The sequence below is a fragment of the Pempheris klunzingeri genome, chromosome 18 (genome assembly GCF_042242105.1).
Source record: "Pempheris klunzingeri isolate RE-2024b chromosome 18, fPemKlu1.hap1, whole genome shotgun sequence".
NCBI classification, from domain to species: domain Eukaryota; kingdom Metazoa; phylum Chordata; class Actinopteri; order Acropomatiformes; family Pempheridae; genus Pempheris; species Pempheris klunzingeri.
Genome location: NC_092029.1, coordinates 13,237,595 through 13,259,353, shown reverse-complemented (window position 1 = coordinate 13,259,353; position 21,759 = coordinate 13,237,595). Strand labels below are relative to the sequence as shown.

Sequence of the window (21,759 nt, the reverse complement as noted above, 5' to 3'; positions counted from 1 at the left end):
GATTTGTGAAGAGATTTACTGAGGAGGACGCTTTATGGCTGTGAAATAAACTTGTAATGGTGACATAGTTTCAAAATTATCTAAAACATACGCGATCTTTGACATTTCTGCACCACAACTTCTCTACTTATAGCCGTGTGTGAGAAGCAGATGAATAAAACACAGTTCAGTGCGCTTACAATTCCTCCAAAAAAGACAACCCCGAATAAACCTCTCAAAATAAAATGGAGGAAAAAAATAAAGAGGATGAAAACGTTGGCCGACACATCTATCGATTCAACAGCAGAGGGCACACTGGCAGCCCACAATAAACTAGACTTCATTGCAAGAACGGAGAAGAAAAGGGTGAGGCATGCTGGGAAATGTAGTTTATAAGAAATAACGTCACAAAACGTTATTTTTACAAATTTCTTGACGTTCTCGTTGACGTGAAGCCTAATTAAGAATCAAAAGTTAAGATTCTTGACATAATCAAAATACTTCATCAAGTAATTTCTGTTTTTTTTAATAAAAACTTTCTTCTCGAAGCTTCTGCTTAATGCCGGTATACCCATAGTGCATTGCGCCACTTCCTTTCTTCTCGGTGGTGTGGTGGTCCAAAATGTCGCTACTAGAGGGTCCGTTAAATGTGCTCGGCCAGAGAACAACTGGCGAATCGGTTCGTACTCAAAATGGTGAGTTGCGGTGCTTATTTCTTTATGTTTCATGCACACTTCATGTATTTTCCGTGCGTCACGAATGTTCGAAGGGAGAATGATTTAATCCACTGCGTGTTAACACACGTGTGGCTAATGCTAATGCTAGCTAACTTTTATGTTAACTGTACTGCGTCTCTGCTGAGATTCTTCAGAGCACAGACAAGACTGGTAGCGACACACGATGTGCACTACACACCCAACCTAAGTAATTATGAAGTTGTAATCCCATTTCAGTACCTTCCACTCGCATCACCATGAATGGACGGCTATGCTAATGGGACAGAAAAACACTGTCATGATCTGAGGGTGTGGCTAACTCACCGTGAGCCTCACCAAATAAAGTGGCAGAATATGTCAAGTACAGAGGAACTGTTATAAGTGAAATCAGACGTGCTAAAGGATGCAGCAGCTGGAGAGAAAACACCATTTGAGTACTTGTTCGCTAGTAGCAGCCTCCTCCTTGTCTTTGCAGTTATGGCCGCAGCTTCCATCGCCAACATCGTCAAGAGCTCCCTCGGACCTGTTGGTCTCGATAAGATGTTGGTGGACGACATTGGGGTCTGTGTCACATCCAACAATACCAGCTCCATTTATCATTCTTGTTTACTCTGTAATGAACATTGTGGCGTGAGTTGCTCATCTGTCTCATGGACGTGTTGACAGGACGTGACCATCACCAACGATGGAGCAACCATCCTGAAGCTGCTGGAAGTGGAGCACCCAGCAGCCAAGGTCCTGTGTGAGCTGGCTGACCTGCAGGACAAAGAGGTCGGAGATGGGACCACATCTGTGGTGAGTATGGTCAAACTGCTGCTCCTATATGGTGTCATGGCGTATGAGTTGAGCGATACAAGCTTCATGTGTTGTCACAGTGAGATAGGACTGTGCCTGGTAGGCAAAAGTGGTCAGTTTACTGTAAAGGTGATCTTTAATGTCCTGTTTTAGTACCATGCATCTGCCTTTTAATACGGATGTGTGGCTATGCTAACAGGAGAGAGAAACTGCCCGTCAGTATCTGAAGGGGTTGAGCAGCTTCATTTCTGCCGCCCCTAATGAAATGATGGTACAATGTTTAAGTTGTAGTGTAACAATGTGTTCTCGGTTGGAATACTAAACTTAATTTTTACTTATAATGTGTGTCTCGTTACACCGTTTTTAGGTAATTCTTGCGGCAGAATTGCTGAAGAGTGCAGATGAGCTGGTGAAGCAAAAGATTCACCCCACATCAGTCATCAGTGGATATCGTCTTGCTTGCAAGTAAGATGCTAAATGTTGAGTTCAGAAGTGTTTTTAGAAATAGACACTGATGATCTTTGGGGGCTTAAGCTGTGTACAGATTTTATTTTTTTGACATGCAAACCTTTTCCATCCTCCAGGGAGGCAGTTCGCTACATTAGTGAGAATCTCACTATCGGGACAGATGACCTGGGTAGAGAGTGCTTAGTAAATGCAGCCAAGACCTCCATGTCTTCCAAAATCATTGGAGTGTATCCTTTTTTTTTGTACAGTGCGTAAAATGTTCTGTTTGGATCCAACTGACAAAATCTGTGCCTTTTTTTTTTGTATAGCTCAATTTGTACTTACATACGAGCAAAGCCCTTGTCTGCCTTAACCCTGATCCTTCAGTGATGCTGACTTCTTTGCAAACATGGTGGTGGAGGCTGCCCTGGCTGTGAAGTTTGTGGACAGCAAAGGGGTGGCCAAATATCCCATCAACTCTGTCAATGTGCTGAAAGCCCACGGCCGCAGCCAGAAAGAGAGCTTCTTGGTGAATGGATACGCACTGAACTGCACAGTTGGCTCACAAGGTGTGTTGGTTGCAAAGTCTGAAATTCCAGAATCGGAAATGTAACTACTGCACCCGATTAAACTCCCATTTAAATTTGCTGCCATGTCTCACCTGATGGCGTGAGCAGTGATACGCGTGGGAGAGAGTACACTGGCTTTGAAAGGAATGTCGACACAGTAGTGTGTAAACTGTGGCACCACTTTTTTAGCCAGACACTGGAATAATACTCCAAAATAAAATGACATGTTTTTAGCATCTTTTTTTATACTATTATATATACTGCTGTAAGGTGTAGTCGATTTTAATTATTTTCCGGATGTTTCTCTGTTGAAGATGTAGTTTCTTTTGTTTTCCCACAGGGATGGTAAAGCGTATTGTTAACGCCAAGATTGCTTGCCTGGACTTCAGCCTGCAGAAGACCAAGATGAAGATGGGAGTCCAAGTCATTATCAACGACCCAGAGAAGCTTGACCAGATCAGACAAAGGTAGATACTGTTTTTCTCCTCCTTGTGATGTCACAAATGCACCCTTAAGAATTATCCCATTTAAATTTGCTGTGATGCTGAATCAGTAGTTTACACAGTGATACGCGTGGGAGAAAATATAAGCAGCCTGATTCGAGGCAGCAGCTTCTAACTGAGCTGTTGTACAAGTACTGTGGGCTGGACAATTTTGTGTTAGAATCGTTTTGCATGTTAACGTTATTGGTGAAACTGAAATAATAATGGACTTTGTTGCTACAGAGAATCGGATATCACCAAGGAGAGGATCCAGAAGATTCTGGCAGCAGGCGCCAACGTTATCCTGACCACTGGTGGCATTGATGACATGTGTCTTAAGTACTTTGTGGATGTTGGAGCCATGGCAGTGAGAAGGGTTCTCAAGAGGGACCTCAAACGCATCGCCAAGGCCACAGGAGGTAGGACGGAAGTACGCTTAAGTTTGTGCTGATGGGGTTTTGTGTAACTGCTTTTTACATCTGTGCACATGGTTTAATGTTAATCGGTGGTTTAAACTCAAATATCGTGATGACGTTAGTTGTGTTTTGTTGATTCACAGCCACCCTCTGCCCCTCCCTGACCAATCTGGAGGGTGAGGAGACGTTTGAGGCCACTATGCTTGGCAATGCTGAGGAAGTTGTGCAGGAACGAGTCTGTGACGACGAGCTCATCCTTGTCAAGAAGTAAGAAAAGCAACTATATACAACAATGACTTATGCTGTGAACTTTACCTAGAAAAGAGTTTGACGGAACATTTCAGTGCCTGCAATCGTACTTCATCTGTAGTTCTGGCAGGAGTCGTATAAACTGGTACAATAAGAGTATTTGTGTAAGTGTTCTACAGTATGACACATTAACTGTACTGGTTCTGTTGTCTCCTTACTGTTAATCCCCACAGTACCAAAGCACGCACATCAGCATCCATCATTTTGCGCGGGGCCAATGACTTCATGTGTGACGAGATGGAGCGTTCACTGCATGATGCCCTCTGTGTGGTCAAGAGGGTGCTGGAGTCCAAGTCTGTGGTTCCAGGAGGAGGCGCTGTGGAGGCGGCTCTGTCCATCTACCTTGAGAATTACGCTACCAGCATGGTGAGCAACATCCTATGAAAAACGTCTTCATTGTCAAGCATGCAGCTGTTGAGACAACGGAGCATGTTGTGGTCGCACAGTTACCCCAACGATGAAATCGTCCTCGTTGCTTTTTCTTCAGGGTTCCCGAGAGCAGCTGGCCATTGCTGAGTTTGCTCGGTCTCTCCTCGTCATCCCCAAGACGCTGGCTGTGAACGCAGCACAGGACTCCACCGATCTGGTGGCCAAGCTTCGGGCCTTCCACAACGAGGCTCAGGTTAATCCTGAGCGCAAGAATCTCAAGTGGTGAGTGGTTGCATCTGTTAATTATTACCATAGATTTAGTCATCTGGTCTGAAATGTTTAGGCTGAGATGACGCTCACTTGTCATTCTGAAGTTTGTCTTTCTCTCAGGCGCCAAGTTACCTTATTATGTTGAACGTGCAGTATTTGGATACTTTTCTTTTGTCTTGCAGGATTGGTCTGGACCTGCTGAACGGCAAGCCTAGAGACAACCGTCAGGCTGGCGTGTACGAACCCACCATGGTTAAAACAAAGAGCCTCAAGTTCGCCACAGAGGCCGCCATCACCATCCTCCGTATTGACGACCTCATCAAACTGTTCCCAGAGCAGAAGGAGGGCGGGCAGTCGTACCAGGATGCAGTCCAGTCAGGATCTCTCGAGGGTTAAAAGGCTGCAATTGGTCATCGTCTATTTATACATTAGGAGCTCTTCATGGCTGTTGCTCTAGTGTAGGCTGTACACTTTGCCTGTTTACTGTTCTCCCACTCCCTCTGGGCTTTCGCTTCTGGAGGATCTGTAAGTGTTTGTTTTTTTTTTGGACACTTAATAAAGCTCCAATGGTTGTAAAGGACCGTTGATTTGTTAATTCAGATTCGGCTAGCTGTGGTTATTGTGTAGGTTTTGATAAATGAGTTACAAATACGTTTAACTCTATGGCTTATAATTCTTTATTGATATGTTAAACAGCTAGATTACAGGAAGCACAAGGTTAGAGACAGCTAGCATACTTCATGGCACTTAACTGTGTTTCAAGGCTGCTTTTAAGACATTTACAGAAAGAGGAATGTTCAGTGTTAGTATTGTAAAGCAACCTAAATGTATTGAGACATCAAATAAATTACACAAGTCATGCTCTACAGAGAAGGTACCATGTCCTCTACAGCTTGTCCACACAGAGCATGAATAAAGCCTCAACATTGCAGTTACGGTGTTTCCCTTTTTTTTTAGCTGTACAGATAACAAAGCAGGTCATTTTAAGGGAAAATGATTAATCCTCACTGATTGCTTGCCAACAACTAACTGCAGTATGGTGCTTATTAAGCACACCTACTACCAGGTCTTAAGAACAGTTTTACTTGCTACTGGTTTGTTTTTAAGCTGTCAGTGTTAACTAGACATCTAGACATCCCAAATCCTCTAACAATAAGACACAGCTAGAACCTGAGGACGGGTAAATTTAAGCGAGTTTCACAGTCAGTATGTTAAGTTATTGTTGTCAACTTAGCGTTTTATCACTTTCGCCTCAATTACAGTGATAGGAAGAACGCAGGTAAACGGATTTATGCAATCTCCAGCAGTGTAAACAATGAGTTTCAGTATCCCTTATCCATTAACATAAAACTGAGTACAGTTTCTGAAGCATCATTGGGAATTCACCTCAAACCCTCTCCACGCACATGGCGATGCCCATCCCTCCTCCAATACAGAGCGATGCCACACCTTTATGGCCTCCAGTTCTCTGAAGTGCATGCAGCAACGTCACCAGCACTCTGCAGCCCGACATACCGATGGGATGGCCCAGAGAGATGGCACCACCGCTCACATTCACCTGAGGGGAAAAAGGATAACACATCAGTGTTGGCACGCTGTACACGGTTTGGATTAAAGCGTGAAATGTACACTAGATGGAAAATGGGACATGTGAACAGACTGAAGGACTGCTGGGATAACTGTGAACCTTCAGCTTTTTAAGGCATTGGACCATATGGCAGCAAAACATTAAGTCCAGTTTGTATTTCAGCATCATGACATGCTGTTACCTTGGCTACATTCAGGCCGAGCTCCTTAACCACAGCAATAGACTGGGCAGCAAACGCTTCGTTGATCTCAAATAAGTCGACTTGGTCCAGCTGCCAGCCTGCTTTCTCAACCTGTCAAAGAACAAGACAAGTGTGACGGATTAATGGACAAGTAGTTGTTTTTTTTCCTCAGTTATTACATTTAGGTGCTTCTGATTTCTCACCGCTTTCCTGATGGCCGGTATTGGTCCAGTTCCCATGATAGACGGGTCAAGGCCAGCTTGAGCCCACGATACAATTCTGGCCATGGGTTTTACGGCACGCATCTCAGCCTCTGACTGGCTCATCAGGACAGTTGCTGCAGCACCATCATTAATACCTAGGAAGAACAAAAAACTGAATTCAGACAAAAAGGCACTGAAAAACATCTGTTTGCTTAGTGAGATAAAACTCGGTGACACCGTCTCTATGTCTCGAACCTGAGGCGTTTCCAGCTGTGACGGTGCCGCTGCCATCCTTAATGAAGCAGGGTTTGAGTTTGGACATGGTGTCGATGTTGCTGCCGTGGCGAGGAAACTCGTCCAACCTTACCTCCACCGGACCTGAAGATGACATACAAGTGTTACAGTGTGTGCGTACCAAGAAGATTCATGTTTTTCTGAAACAGAGGGACAAACCGGACGATAAACCACCGAACGACTCCTTGCCTTTTCTGGAGGGCACCATGACCGGGACGATCTCGCAGTCAAAATGTCCTCCTTTCTGTGCAGCCTCTGTTTTGTTCTGGGACTGGACAGCAAACTGGTCCTGCTCCTCTCGACTGACTCCCCACTGCTTCGCCACATTCTCAGCTGATAAAACATATTCAAATTTATCACAACAATAAATACTTATTTACATGTGTGACAACGTATATTATCAGCCATGCTCACCTGTGATGCCCATGTGGTAGCCATGGAAGGCGTCTGTCAGGCCGTCAGCCACCATGGAGTCCTGCAGGGAGGCATCGCCCATCTTCACGCCTGCTCTCATTTGCAGTGTGTGAGGAGCCTTAGATGGAGCAAAGAGTTAATATGTCTCATCATAGAGGAAATATCTTTCTTTTTACCTTTTGGCATTAGGCCCTTGTGCAAGAGCGTCTTTGTATCCTTTTCCCAAATCTCTTGTGGTCAATTTGCTTGCTTCAACTTCAAGCCCCATGAGATTGGATCATCAGCTGAATCTACACCCCTAAAACTACCACTATTTGTGGGCAGTTTTCATTCACAAAAAAGTCCTACAAGATTAAAATAAAGAATTTTGCAACACATCCTGTTGCTGGAAACAATAAAAAGACAGCAAGTTTAGCAGAATCTAAAAGTCAGCTCTGTTCTGACATGAAGTTAGAAAATGTCTTCCTAAGCTGTCTGTGACCAGGATCAGAGGCAGTAAAGAGGATGTGACAGTCACTGAGATATTACAGGGCGACATATTATACAGCAGTTTATGTTACAGTATCGATGCAACAGATAATGAACACCGATCTGCACAAGTCCTGTCGCAGCTGTCAGAGTGACCGAACTGTATAACTGTATGCCAATAAAATGACAATACAATTGAATAACCATGTTGGCAAACCAACATAATGATAATATGGAGAACAGTTTATCAATTATGCATTACGTTTGTCTTTTTTATTTTAATTCAAGATTTTCCACTACTAGGGCATTAAGATGCACAAATTATGATACTCTTCCTGAAATGATTTTTTAACCCTTTACACATGTTTTTTTCAAACCTATTTTTCAGTTTAATATAAGTTATAGGTCAAATGTTGTATATATCTATAACAAGCCCTATAAAGATTGCCACACACTCCATTTCTCATGTGATCTGACCGTTCCCCCCCTCATGTCATGACCTACCCTGCTCATGCTCTCCATGCCTCCTGCCACCACCACAGCCGACTCTCCAGCCTGGATGGACTGCGCTCCCAGACACACAGCCTTCAGCCCAGAGCCGCACACCATCTGGCAGCTCCAGGCAGGGACAGGGTAGGGGATACCTGCCCCGACGCTGGCCTGACGTGCCGGGTTCTGCCCCTGACCTTGGGGACGGGAGGGGAAAAACACAATGGTGGTCGGATGATTGAGTAGGAATATTGCAAAAGAGAGGTCATATCAGACTGATATCGCTCGACAATTTCATCTCTGTGATTTCCTGAGTTTTCACCTGCTGTTAGGACATGTCCCATGATAACCTCAGAGACCTCTTCTGGCTTCACCCCCGCCCGCTTCAGGACGTCCTTGATCACCACTGAACACAGGTCCTGCAGAGGCACCGTGGACAGAGCACCGCTCAGGCACCCTGTGTAAAAATGAAGAAAAGATACAGAAGCATAAGTTCAAGTTTCTTTACAGCATGGTGAATATACATCTTTCCACACACAAAGGAGGGGAGATAAGCAAACGTTGCCACTGTCCTATGACACCACTGAATTAATCCACATAATAAATAGTTTAGGAAACTTAGGATTTCTCTGTTATATCACTGTTGGAGCATTCAGTCAGTTATAAAAGTCACCTTAGGCTCTGGGAACCTGTCAGATGCATTTTTCTATATTTTACAGACTATATGATTGTGGCTAAAACAAAAGATTGTAAATAGGTAATACAAAGTTACAGAAAGGCCTAGGAAATGTGTAGATTATTCCAACTCTGTTTTCACCTGTTTTAGTGCAGCTATTGACCGAGACCTCTAAAAGGTCTCTTTTAACTCCAGTCTTTAACTCTTAAAACTGGCTCCCCTTGTGATCACTTCTACAGCTCTGCACCACTGCACCCCCGTGTCACCCCTCAGGTCTCAAAAAAATAAGGAGACTTTGATGTTGTGGCTCCGAAGCTCCTACATTTTGATGTGGACACTTTGGCCCTCTGATCTTGACATGTACTGTATAAACACTGGCACTGGTTACTGGCAATAAAGTCAATATGATAATCATTTAGGGTGATCCTGCTGATACACTGTTGACTGTCCTGAACACATCAGTGACCTGCCTCTGACACACAGAGCTGATGTTGCAGGTGACCAATGGGAAGAAGCGCGTGCTTCGTGGCACTATGACGAGCCGGCCAATCAGCGGCCACAGAATACTGCGGACACATGAGCGGACCAATCAGAGCGCAGCAACACACGGGGTCTCTAATTGAACATCAACCCACAGATAATACATCCATGCATCAACCACTTCGCCAAATTTAACAATAAAAGTCACCATTTTAATAGACAAATAAACATTATAGTTACAATAGTAATTAATTTCCACTACGATTAATGCGACAGCGAGCCGCAGTGTCACGTTAGCTGCAGTAAAGACGCAATGTCAGAGCTGCAAACTGATTTAAATTAACTTGCATGCTTCTTTGGGGGGAATTAAATCATACCAATTGGTGTCCGGGCAGCAGACACGATGACAACAGGCTCGGGGTTCATTTTGACAGACGGCTGGTTGTAGTTGGGAGTTCTTGCTCTTCAGTGTTGTTCCTGTTTGTCCACTCTGTTGATACCAATGGTTGGTGCCGCCTGCGTGCTGCTGTCAGACCGGTCAGACCTGCACTGAGGAGGATGTGTGACTGGAGGGTTAAATGCGCCGCAGCGACACCGTGCGGTGTGGAGGAGAGGTGTTTATTCAATAGAAGGCCACATGCCACTGGTATTAACTTTAACTTTCCCAGGTTCCCAACCACATATTTAATGACGTCCAGGATACAGTATATTGTTCATTTTATATCTATATTATTTTCCACAGTATGTTTTACAAATGCAGTGTATTAACTGTGCCAGTTTCACTTGGGTGATCACACTGTTGCTTTCCCATACATTTATAGTTTGTGACATATTGTATAAAACTCTCATATAACTTTCTAACTTTATCAGTACATATGTTGAGCATTCGTCTTGTATTTGACTGTATCCTGTTTTTTCTACCTCTGCAGTCCTATTGTGCTACTGTGATGCTTAATTTCCCTTCTGGAATTGATAGTTTGATCTTATTTCATGTCACCTGTTCATCTGAGATTTATGTTTAAGATTCAAAATGATCAGCACAGTAAAGAAAACCACTGATTTTGTTTTTTATGAATATTCATTCTGTCATCATAGTCATTTTTAAAATTTAAGGCAAAGGTCAAATACTGAGCTGTCTTTTAGATCCAGCGGGGTAGAGATCTATGACGAGACCATTAACTGACCCATATAAGTAATGGGTTTCCATAATAATATACTCATGTATTATAATAATGGCTTTTACTCTGTAGTATTAAAAATCTTTATTGGTATTTGGTCAGTACATGAAAAGGACTGAAGTCAGAATAATATGAACATCGCATATAAACTACTCACAAGTCAACAGAATCTTTTGAACTGAATTTTTTGTCAATGAAAAATTAAAATTGCCTAAAAAAAACAAAAAAAAAAACAAACACAGGCCAACATCTAAAAAATGACCTTGAATATTGCGAAGCTACTGTAATTCAGTGATTTTACTGACTTTCGACGATGAGTTACAACACCAGATGCCTGATTTCAGTGTCAAGAGCTCAAACAAGAACAGCATAGACGTGCTCAAATTAACAGCAGAATGAAACGTACTAGTTTTAAATCATACATCCAATCAATTCAAATCTAGCATTAACCCATACCTGTTATATCCCTGTTTAGCAACACAAATGTGACAGAGGCATCACGATAGGCATGGGGAGGAGGGTGAAAATAAAACGTCTTGGACAGCAGTGCTGCGTTACAGACTATGCATTTGTTGCCTTATTTGTATATTGTGTAAAAAACAAAAGAAAAGATAGTACATGTCAAAGTACATTACAAAACTGCGCTGTCGCTCGTGCTGGAGTCTAGGCCGTTCTGAGCGTGCCGTGACCCTGCAGTCCTGGTGCCCTTGGTCACCAGGGCAGCCTTGTCCTCGTGGGGGTCGGTGGTGGAGTCTGTGTCATTCGAGTGCTGAGTCAATGATGTCTCGCTGCCCGTCGGAGAGTCCACGCTCTCGTACCCTGCACTCAGCTGGCTCCCGAAACCCACAGGTCCGCCAACTCTCCCAGCAGCAGTCTGACTCCCTGAAGCCTCCTCCGAGTGGTTGGACAGTTTGGTCTCAGCTTCACCGGGGCTGGAGACCATGGGGGACATGGGAAAGTCTTCCTCAGTGCTGCTGACCTCCCGATACAGGCTGGGTGTAGTGGTCTCACTCCTCTGGGATGAGTTGCCGTTGCTTGGTCCATTGGAGACCCTCCCGTAGTCTTTGCTCATCGGCTCAGAGGGTGCGCTGGCCTGCTCAGGCTGGGCGGACGGTTCAGCAGACGAGCTGGAGGCAGTGGGTGAAGTCCTGCTGGGTCCTGCTCCGGCCATTGTCCCCGGATTTTGAGACAGCTGCTGACGTGAGTCTTTCAACTGCTGCTGCAGGACGAGGATGGTGCTCTGCATCCCCTCTACCTCCTCATCTAGCTGGATGATGAAGTCATTCAACTCTAGAAGAGACGGAGATCAGGAACAAAGAACAAAGTCGAAACTCAAACCAACAGCAGCATGTTATAAGATGCAAACATGAAAAGCAGTGGTCAAGTGAAAATGGCCTGGCTTGTGGGCTGAGATGTGGATGCTGCTCGTGTTCTCACCGTCTTGGCTGCTCTTGAGCTCCTCACTGTACTTCTTCTGCAGGGCCAACTCAGCCTCCAGCTGGGCGATGCGTCCCTGCGACAGCTGCCTACCCAGCTCCTGGTTTTCCTGAATCAGCATGCGACACTTGGCCATCAGTTTCTTCCCCGTTTGGCTGTAAGGGAAACAAGTCTCACATCACACAGTGAACCAGGAGACAAACATGACAGGCTAAGAGACGCCACTGAGGGTCAAGAGAAACTTTACAGCCTGGCCGTCCCTACATGACCCTCTAGTCACAATCAGATCTATTAAATTCCAATGCAAACTTATCAGGGACCCTCTGATACAAATCTGTTCTGTGCAAATAAATTATTAATAATTAATTTTCTTGTAAAAAGATCCAAAGTGCAAACTCACATTTCATTCTCTAACTACATTAAAAACTGAATTATGAATATATATTAATAATCAGAGACCTGCACTGTGGCTGAAACCCAAAACAAGCTACTTAGACCCACATTTCTACAGCATCCATTCTTAAACGGTAACTTAATTCACCATGTTGCACATTAAACACTTGAAAAATAACAAGCAATTCTGCTCTCCAAGTTCTATGATTCAAGCTCACGCACTACATGACTGTGTGTGATGAAAAGGCAGAGTAAAGAGTGTAACAGTGATATTAGAATGACACCCTACAAGAAAACCTACAATCTAAACATCGATCCTTAACTCAGAGTAGCAAGAAAGGAAAGGTACAGTGCCGAACCAGGCGCTGGTTTTGTGTCGTCATCACTTTAAATACACAGGAGCAAGTGTTTCAACAGTGAAATCAAATAGCTTAAGATGCTGCTTTCTCAACAGGTTAAAGAATACTCCAACAGTCCAGCACACCTGTTGTTTTTACATTAGCAGTTATTGTGCTTTACAAAAGCCCTAATCAAGAAGCCAAATTTGCAAACAAATGACAGGCATACATGTTATTTAAAACCATGATAAACTGCTATCTCTTCTGTCTATAAATGCCTATGAAAATTATCTAGCCAATGGAAAATTAGATATTAAAAGTAATGGCAAATAGCTCAGCAACTGTACCCTATAAATGCAGCAGCAGTCATTTAAGTGGTAACAGCTCAGAAAACCATGTTATTCTTACTTGTCGTAAAAAAAAAAATAGCACTGCACATTATACAGTTTAAGACATTAACTGCGCTTTTTCTCAGTAGTTTAGAAGTTACCATAACCATTAGTCTTGCTTTTAGCTCTCAAAAGGCTGTGTATACACTGCCAGCTCAAATCTCACTGTCTCACTTAGTGTGAGAGACCTGAGGAAAAATTTGTTTTTAAAGACAGAAAAAGACATGACAGATTCCATGTGCGTTTCATTCAAACAGTGGCTAAAGGTCTGTGCCACACAGGTGAGACAGAAAAGTCTAATCAGCTATTAGTGTCAATGGCTGGGGAGAGATTGTGAGGTCAATAACAAAAATACACAGAAATACAATAAATACATTCTCATCAACTCATAACATGACTTGTTGAAGACATTTGCATTCACAACTTGAGAACAGAACTCAGTGCACCTACAGCAGTGTGTTTCAGTATGCATCTGAAGAATCAAGCAAAGCTTAACTCATCCTAGAAGTGCAAATGTTTACACGAGTGTAAACAATCAGAGCCAATCAAGCTTTCGGGTTCACACACACTGCAGTAAGTGTTTGTTTCAGAGAAATAAGAGAAAGATCAAATGAAATGCCAATAAAAAGAAACAAGTCACAAAATAAAACATGTAAATACACTCTACCGTGAGTGGGCCCATGTTCAAAGACACAGGCGACTGGACCCTCATGCCTTAACCACAGTCCTCTGTGGACCGAGGATCTGGCTCCGCTCACAGTCTTAACAGCGTTTCTAGTGGCTCTTCCCCCCACAGTCTTACTTTTTAAATCCTAGAAACTGTACTCATGTTACTGCAATGTATCTAGACTGTCCAAAAAGTCTTTACATTTCTCAGGTATGTGTGTGGTGTAATCCACAGTTAAATGTCTTTATAAACCAAGTATGGGAATTGTCTGTAAAATGTTCAATTGCTGTTTTAGGCTAGGGATGCTCCCTGCCTGACTCACCCTCCACCATAACCCCCCTACTTAATATGTGAACTGTCTGGTTTGAGCTGAGGGTGCGGGGAGGGCATATCCATGTTGGGAAGTGAGTGACCACCTCTTCAGGAACAGTCCGGACTCCTTCAGGCCCTTGGACGGTGAGGGGATACGAGGGGAAAGAGCTGAAACACAAGTGTCACCTGACCATACTGTCTTTTCACTTTAGGTTATGTGATATGTAGCTGGCACAGTGCAAGAGTACAAAAACAGTTTTGTTTTGCAGTGACTGGCTTTCTGTAAAGTCTGAGTCTTGTGGTGAGTACAGCATTTGTCAGCCTTCCCCCCCACCATTGTTCCTGCATGCCTGCAGTGAGAGTGAGGGTGGGGGGCATGAGGAAGTCTTGACTTTTTGGGGGGGAGGGGGGTTATTTTGATTGTCTTTACCTATCAGGTGTAAATTTCCAGGCACTCAGTTCATTTTGGGCCTGCTCCAGTTTGTCTTTAGTCTGTTCTAGTTCAGCCTTCATTTTGAGGAAAAACAAGTTGATGGCTGGGTCCACCATGGATGACCGCAGTTGGGCCGCACTCGGCTGCTGGACTTGCTTGAGGTACTGGATCTGAGTCTGCAGGGTAAAACAAACAGGTGTCACACACACCAGTAAAGTGTACTTTCTCTCTACTAATGAAGAACTTTTAATTGTGATGAGTACAGGTGCTTTAGTTTGCCCAATTTCCACTCCATGGAGGCTACATCAGCAGAAAAAACAAAAACACACCTGAACTTAAATATTCTGGTTCTAAAATCCTTTTAAGGTTATCAGATGTCTTTTTAATTCTGCATTCACCTCCAACTGGGCCACAAAATTTACTTAAGATGAGGACTTAAGTCAGTTCTGCACATTGCCTTTTCAAAGAATATAATCGTTTTTAAATTGTTTCTAAATTCAGATAACTGCAAAATAATGAATCAGTAGTCAGTAATCAGTCTGACCTACTGAGATTAATCTTACATTATGTCAAGCTGTTTAAATTCCAAAATAAAAGCTATTCTTAGATATGGACACACCTAAATAACATTTTCATTCAAGGAAAACCAGACAAGTTCAAAACAAACACTCACCTGTCAATGTCAAAAGCTACGATGACCTCAAATTTCCACAAAGCTTATCTGAATATATTTACATGAACGGCAAATGACGTAACTAATACGTCTCAAAACACAACAACCAGCTAAGAATTTTTGTAGAAAATGCTCTTCTACCCTTTAGTGGTCAGAGGTTACATTCTTTTCTTTTTTTAAAAAAGACAGTGAGAACAGGGCACCAAGTTTAAATGCTTTCTCACCTCTACCTGGCAGTGCTGTGTGACTGCTGTGTTCCCCTCAGCTGCTCTACAAGAATGGCATGTGGAGCCATAAAGCCACTGGGTGATCCACTGAGCTATCAATCTGATAAGAGCAAAGGATGCCGTCCTCGACACCATTTACCTTTAGCCTACTCTACATACCATGATAAAGAGTGAATGTAGTGCTAAAATTAAGTCAATTCTGGAAAAAAAAATGGAAGATTGCAGTTTAAATAAATGATTGCTCATGACAAAATATTTGCTGATTTGAACTTAGAAAATAGAAATGCTGCTTGCTTTTTGCGGTCTTGTGTCATTATATACCATGTAGACATGTTACCCATGATCAATTTATTTTACAATAAGCAGCAGTTAATCAATAACGAAAGTAATCGGTACCTGCAGCCACAGCGTAGTCAGATGAGAGATAAGCAATTACAGCACAGCATAATATGTTATTACTTAAACTAAAGGGGGCTATAGCTAACTGGGCATCAGTAAGTAGGCTAAAGAGAACAGAAGAGTTTCTCATGCTCTCCCCTAAAGGCAAATAAAAACAGTTTGCCATAATCATATACAAGGCATTTAAAAAAAGATAGATACATACTGTGCACTCTTGCATCTCCTGTTCCTTGGTGGCAAGTCGCATGACCAGGATGTTCTCCCTGCGTGCAGACTCCTGCTGCTGCTGCTTGAGCTTTTCCTCCGACTCCTTCAGCCCTGTTACATCATTGGCTAAGACGCGAAGAGAGAGGAGGCCAAAAAAAAAAAAGAAGTGCATCAGAAGACACATCCCCATATTACAGTGCTTTTCATTGCCATAAAAGATCATGTTCTTGTCGCATTGGATTAAGTTTAGGTAGCGACAGATGTACTTACAACATAGCTCTGCATATTTTGCCTCCAGGACCTGCACATATGCTTCATGCTGTTTCCACCTGAGAAAGAGCAGGACATGTGTAAACATTCACAGCTCAACCTTAACAGATCAAGTGTCCCCACAAAGTAATCAATCTCCACTTGTAGAGCTGATGCCTACCTTGTGCACAACTCCTCTCTGGTTAGGGTCTTCAAGTCAGATTCACTAAGGCGAACCTGTGGAGTAGAAAAACACGGTGACTGGTTAGATAAAGAAGCCCATTAATTGACTGGGCCAACAGCATGTGATGAATAAAAACACCTCAGCTAGAAAAGACACTCACCTTCTTGGGTAGAGGCTCCTCGTTGGTCATTGTGAACTCTGGAAGTAAATGTGAAAGAAAATCATCAATAATCACACCGTGATGTCGTGTGTTATAAAGCCACTGCATCATCTTTAGCTGTAACGCGCTGGCATGTCCACACGCAGTAAAATAAGACTTCTTTGACAACTTTGCTAATTTGCTATAAATGCTGTTGTTTCCGGCTAATACATGAAGCAAAATGCGCGTGGCGGCTAAGATAACTAGCTGGGCGACGGAATAAGAGTTAACATTACCAGGTAATAAGAGCTGTCGGTCCTAACGTTAGCTGGTCTGGCAGGCAGCAGCGATGGATAGCAAGGAAAAGAAATAAGCTAACTAAAGATAACTCTCCGGTGCTAATAAGGTTTAGCGTCCGCTATCAAAATAACTAGACGCTGTGAAACTACAGCGACAAGACACGACGTTTTCTTTCTGTTCCGCCTGGCAGCATGCGATTCTTGGCTCTGTTTTCGGCTCCTTGTTATCACAAAATGGCGGTGAAGGAAATGACTCCCTCCCTTGCGCTCCTTTTCCTGAAACTAGCGGGCTCTTGGCTGCAGATATCGGGCCTTCAGCCGTCAAAGAGCACTCACCAGACCCGTTTCTTTCGATGTTTCTGGATCCTCTCGGCTTCGCTGATCCTTCACGGGCCGCAAAACTGCAACTACGTTAAAAAATCTAGCTGTGGGTTTATATGTTGTTGACTCGCTTCGGTGTAATCACCATCATCTTCGTCAGTGAAGGCAGGACAGAATGGCTCTGGCCGCTGCTGCCGCTGCTGCTGCTGCCTTACTGCAGAGTACAGCCAGAGATGGGAGCAAAACACAGACCTCTCACTCCGCCGAGAGTTCAGCACCCTAAAACATGGCGGAGACGCACACGAGATGGAAAAGAATGGTCCTTGTTAATTAATATTTCAGCTCAAATAACAGTACATGTAAATGATTCGTCATTGTTTATTTCGATTAGATATTCTTCTATAATAATAACAATAATAATATCTCTATTTATTTGGCGCTTTTTAAAACTAGTTATAAAGCACTTACATAGAATTAAAAAGACAATACGCAAACAAGTTTTAAAATATGGCAAAGATAGAACTAGAAATAGACATACAGCACACAGCCCAAAACAAGCACAACAAAACAGAACCAAGGTCAATATAAACAATTAACTACTATGTACTGATATAAATACATTAGTATGTATATACAAACAATCTGCGGATAAATTCCACAATGATAATCATTAATTGTAGCCTTAGTGTAGTTTTGCTTATTGTGGCAGTGACAACAGTGCTGTGCTGTGACCATTACAGAGCTTTTGCTCTGTTATCCAACTTTAACTTCATGAAGCCTCAGCAGGCCACATCAGTTTTGGTGCATCATCAGTTTTGATTTGAGGCTTCACAATTCCTGGTGTTCACATACATACACATGATGGATAGTTACACTTATTTTGTTTTGTTTTGCTTTGCTTTTTCAAGAGAATTTTCTTAAATGAGACGCGAGACTTTGAACCCACTAAGAATAACACTTACTATAGCAGTTTGATTGTTTTTTTTTTTTGTTTTATTACTGAGTGATTCATTTTCCTGTACATAGACGATCTCTGGCACTTATTCATATGTGGTAGAAGAGGCGTTCACGTGATTCTTTACTTTGCTGTTAGTTTTGATAATTATGCAAAACTGTGCAGCCTATTTGTACAAATTATTTCCAATCCTCGTGGCTACATTATATTTTATTATGTATCATCTACCCCAACATGTGCGTCAATACGGAAATATAATATAGTATATTTCACACACACGTGCCCATTATCTCTATAACGAAATATGTAATGACACTTCAGCAGCGCTTTTTTGCACTTTTATGAAAACCAACCAGAAGGGAGCGTTGAAAGGTGCTGTAGAACAGGGAGGGGTAAACAAAAATGTGTAATATTTTAAATAGATTTCACTACTGCAGTTTTCATCACACATATCATTATATCAATCTATAGAAATTTTAAATATTTCTAAGAGGAGTAGTGACTTTAATTGTCGCAGCTGAGGTTTATCTAATTCCTATACACTCCCATGAACACCCCCACAGGATGATAATGGTACGGTCGCCTGCGCTGTCACGGTGCACTTGCACATTTCAAGGGCAGTGTGTGTGTACTCTGGTGCCCACTCTATGAGCATAACCATGACCATGCTTGTCAGAGTTGCTCAAATACGCAGGTAATCTGATATCAGCTTAACATTTAGTGTCATTCGCGTGTTCAGAGTGCATAAGGAATTAGGACAGCTGACTTCTGCCAGCAGCGACTGCTCATGAACTTGAGACAGTTGTTGTTGTTGAGCTAACCGTTAGCTAGACAGGATGCTAACTTAGTCTAGCATGTGGCGCACCAAAAGGGTTTAGTTTGTTTGTAATTATCACACAACAGGTAGTCCTAAAGTAACCCGAATTTATTCGGCCATACTTGTTTACACCTAGCTAACCCGGTACCACTAGCTCAACCAGCCATATCTAACCACCTAACCTGACTTGCTGTATGTTGATCCATAATCAATACTAGATATTAAGTTCCTTTTAAGCTAGTCTCTCAAGGATTATCAAACTGCTGTAACTTAAACTAATACAGGACAGGCTATCTTGGACCAAGACTGTGTAATTTAGTCACACAGGTAGTCTTTAATCTTTGTTATTCTTGTATTTCTAGACAAGTGGGAACCAAAATCTCACTAACTTCTTATATTCTACATATTATTTCTATTAAAGTGTTGTGATAAGTTTTTCCTCTGCTTTGTTTTAGGTGTGCAGCCAGCGTCAGCCAAACTATAAGCCAGGTAGCTGCGTCAAGGCAGAAGCACACGCTCCCTGACTTGACCTATGACTATGGCGCCCTGGAGCCCCACATCTGCGCAGAGATAATGCAGCTGCACCACAGCAAGCACCATGCCACATATGTCAACAACCTGAACGTCACAGAGGAGAAATATCAGGAGGCACTAGCAAAAGGTACAAACACAAACTCACGTGAACCAAGCAGCAGAATTGTTCCTGTACGTGGAGATGTAAATCTGGATTTGTTAAAAATGAGGGACTCAGGATACATTTTTTAATATTTATGTCTGGGAAACATTTTTATGTGTCATCCCTAACATCTATTTAAGTTTTTTTGTAACTTTTCCTTGCATGCCTGATGTCTTCGTACTCACCTGCATGTGTTTGACATGTATTTTAGGAGATGTGACCGCCCAAGTTAGCCTCCAGCTTGCCCTGAAGTTTAATGGAGGAGGCCACATTAACCACAGCATTTTCTGGACAAACCTCTCTCCAAATGGTGGAGGCGAGCCACAGGGTGAGGCAGAAACACTTCCAACAACTTGTCTTCAGTTATTTTTCACACTCTGCTTTGTTTTGTAGTTAACTTGCTCCTGCATTAAGCAACATATGACTCATCTTATTGTTTCTGGGATGTTACTGGCCCTCAAACAGACTGGATTTTTTAATCTTACCACCTTCTGCAGCCACAAACAGAACATGTAGCTGGCCAGTCAAAGTAAAAAAAGCAAATGAGTGGTTTATGATGCATCCAGTGAGCTTAAGTCCAATATGTTTTTTAAGGATTTTGAATACCAAACTAGAACTAAAACGTGAGTTAATATTGGACTCAAATCCATCAGGTGGGCAGAAACATGACCCCCATGTTTTCCACAGTAACCTGAAAAGCCAGTGGCGTCTCAGCATTGTGTTACACTAAGGTTGATTTCTGCCTCCTAGTGGTCAAAGGGGTTAAATTCAGCATATACATAATGTGAGAGTTTCCACAGCAAAAGACTTAGGAGAAATTATTAGTTACTATGAGGCTGACAGAGCAGCTGTCTTGCAGAAAATATAAACTAGTTGACATGCAGATTAAGTTTAGTCAAAATGCTTTTTGGTTTTGTTTCTTGGTTTTGATGTCTGGTACTTCCCTGAAGTAGCACCTGTCTGTGTCACTTCCTGTAGGGGAGCTGATGGAGGCCATTAAGCGGGACTTTGGCTCCTTCCAGAAGATGAAGGAGAAGATGTCTGCTGCTACAGTGGCAGTGCAGGGCTCGGGCTGGGGCTGGCTGGGCTACGACAAGGAGAATGGAAGACTTCGCATTGCTGCCTGTGCTAACCAGGATCCCCTGCAGGGAACTACAGGTCAGTTGAAAAACAGCTTTTTAAGTACAGATAAAACTCTTTTTCTACAGTATGTTCTTCATATTTTCCCCTCATACTGTCCTTTGTCAAATTGCACATATGAAACAGAGCCATCAGGGCAAATGTGTCTTGTCTCTGACCCTCAGGCCTCGTCCCCCTCCTCGGTATCGATGTATGGGAGCATGCCTACTACCTGCAGTACAAAAATGTGCGGCCGGACTATGTTAAGGCTATCTGGAACGTCATTAACTGGGAGAATGTGAGCGAGCGTCTCCAGACTGCCAAAAAGTAGAATTTATTCCTCAGATATACAACCCTTTTCACCCTGACCTGGACCTGGATCAAACAATAGTTCCAAACAATGTTCAGTTTTACCTTGCATGAAGGGTTCAGATCAAAGCTGAGTACGTTAGTTAGCTGTATTGGTGCAGATTACATTGTCGTTACCTCCCTGCAAACGCACAACTTCAAAAATTATTTGCAAGTGTTCTTTACCTGGGGTCTACTCCTAACTCCCAGACTTTTTTCAAGCGCACACATTGGCCACTTTTCACATCTTGGCTGACTTTGTGAATCACGCCCAAATATTGGCTGTCATACGTGTAAACTAGGTGTCAGATAACCAGAGTGCAAATTCAGTGAGCTTTGTCTTGTCAGAATGAGTCACACTAAAATCAGGCAACATTATTACAGTCTGTGTTTTTGATGTATTATAATAAAATTATAGGATTTTGATTGTAAAAGCTTTATGGTTGGTGCTTTATTCTTCTATGTCTATGTGCTGTTATAGATACTGTATATAAAGTACTTTTAAAAGATATTATTAAAGAGTTATTTATGTTTTAGAAGGATGACGGAGAAAACAAAAACATGGAGATTGTTGTCACAGTGGTGACCAGTGCCACAGATCTAACTTTTTATATTCACTTCAGATTTTTATTATCCCAGCAGAGGACCATAAAGATGAACGTGGCTCACAGCTTTTGGAGACATTCTTTTACCAAATTTGGAGAGGCATGCAAGATATTTAGATTGTAAGGAACCTTCAAAGAGCTCTCCCTGGCTCTAATACTCAGCTTTCATCTCATATGGCAATACATGATAGCTATCAGCGTTTTTCTGCAACTTGTTTTTATAATTTTCTTTTCGAAAGCGCAGCCAAT

The 21,759-nt window shown here is 42.6% G+C and overlaps 4 protein-coding genes and 2 non-coding genes across 6 annotated transcripts; 4 read left to right on the top strand and 2 right to left on the bottom strand.

Annotated features, from left to right (window-relative positions):
* Window positions 1–578: 578 nt before the first annotated feature.
* On the top strand, window positions 579–4,953 carry tcp1 (t-complex 1). The gene is made up of 12 exons (XM_070848927.1): window positions 579–674; window positions 1,171–1,256; window positions 1,362–1,490; window positions 1,858–1,955; window positions 2,075–2,185; window positions 2,325–2,506; window positions 2,847–2,973; window positions 3,232–3,407; window positions 3,548–3,671; window positions 3,887–4,079; window positions 4,201–4,364; window positions 4,535–4,953. Exons 1-12 carry the CDS (start codon window positions 602–604, stop codon window positions 4,746–4,748), a joined length of 1,677 nt encoding a protein of 558 aa, XP_070705028.1. The 5' UTR covers window positions 579–601; the 3' UTR covers window positions 4,749–4,953.
* On the top strand, window positions 920–1,057 carry LOC139218391 (small nucleolar RNA SNORA29). Its single transcript, XR_011585660.1, has one exon. It is a non-coding gene; the product is annotated as a small nucleolar RNA SNORA29 (small nucleolar RNA).
* Window positions 1,631–1,773, top strand: LOC139218392 (small nucleolar RNA SNORA29). Its single transcript, XR_011585661.1, has one exon. It is a non-coding gene; the product is annotated as a small nucleolar RNA SNORA29 (small nucleolar RNA).
* Window positions 4,954–5,020: 67 nt separating the features above from the next.
* On the bottom strand, window positions 5,021–9,626 carry acat2 (acetyl-CoA acetyltransferase 2). Its single transcript, XM_070848928.1, has 9 exons — window positions 9,523–9,626; window positions 8,312–8,446; window positions 8,005–8,186; window positions 7,033–7,150; window positions 6,808–6,951; window positions 6,580–6,702; window positions 6,325–6,479; window positions 6,122–6,232; window positions 5,021–5,910 (listed from the first exon to the last, which is right to left on the bottom strand). Exons 1-9 carry the CDS (start codon window positions 9,569–9,571, stop codon window positions 5,740–5,742), a joined length of 1,188 nt encoding a protein of 395 aa, XP_070705029.1. The 5' UTR covers window positions 9,572–9,626; the 3' UTR covers window positions 5,021–5,739.
* A 766-nt stretch (window positions 9,627–10,392) lies between these two features.
* wtap (WT1 associated protein) lies at window positions 10,393–17,185 on the bottom strand. The gene is made up of 8 exons (XM_070849163.1): window positions 17,006–17,185; window positions 16,392–16,429; window positions 16,229–16,284; window positions 16,069–16,127; window positions 15,797–15,924; window positions 14,290–14,468; window positions 11,761–11,915; window positions 10,393–11,613 (listed from the first exon to the last, which is right to left on the bottom strand). Exons 2-8 carry the CDS (start codon window positions 16,419–16,421, stop codon window positions 10,955–10,957), a joined length of 1,266 nt encoding a protein of 421 aa, XP_070705264.1. The 5' UTR covers window positions 16,422–16,429; window positions 17,006–17,185; the 3' UTR covers window positions 10,393–10,954.
* A 1,374-nt stretch (window positions 17,186–18,559) lies between these two features.
* sod2 (superoxide dismutase 2, mitochondrial) lies at window positions 18,560–21,339 on the top strand. Its single transcript, XM_070849402.1, has 5 exons — window positions 18,560–18,639; window positions 19,218–19,423; window positions 19,650–19,766; window positions 20,417–20,596; window positions 20,743–21,339. Exons 1-5 carry the CDS (start codon window positions 18,593–18,595, stop codon window positions 20,886–20,888), a joined length of 696 nt encoding a protein of 231 aa, XP_070705503.1. The 5' UTR covers window positions 18,560–18,592; the 3' UTR covers window positions 20,889–21,339.
* Window positions 21,340–21,759: the final 420 nt, after the last annotated feature.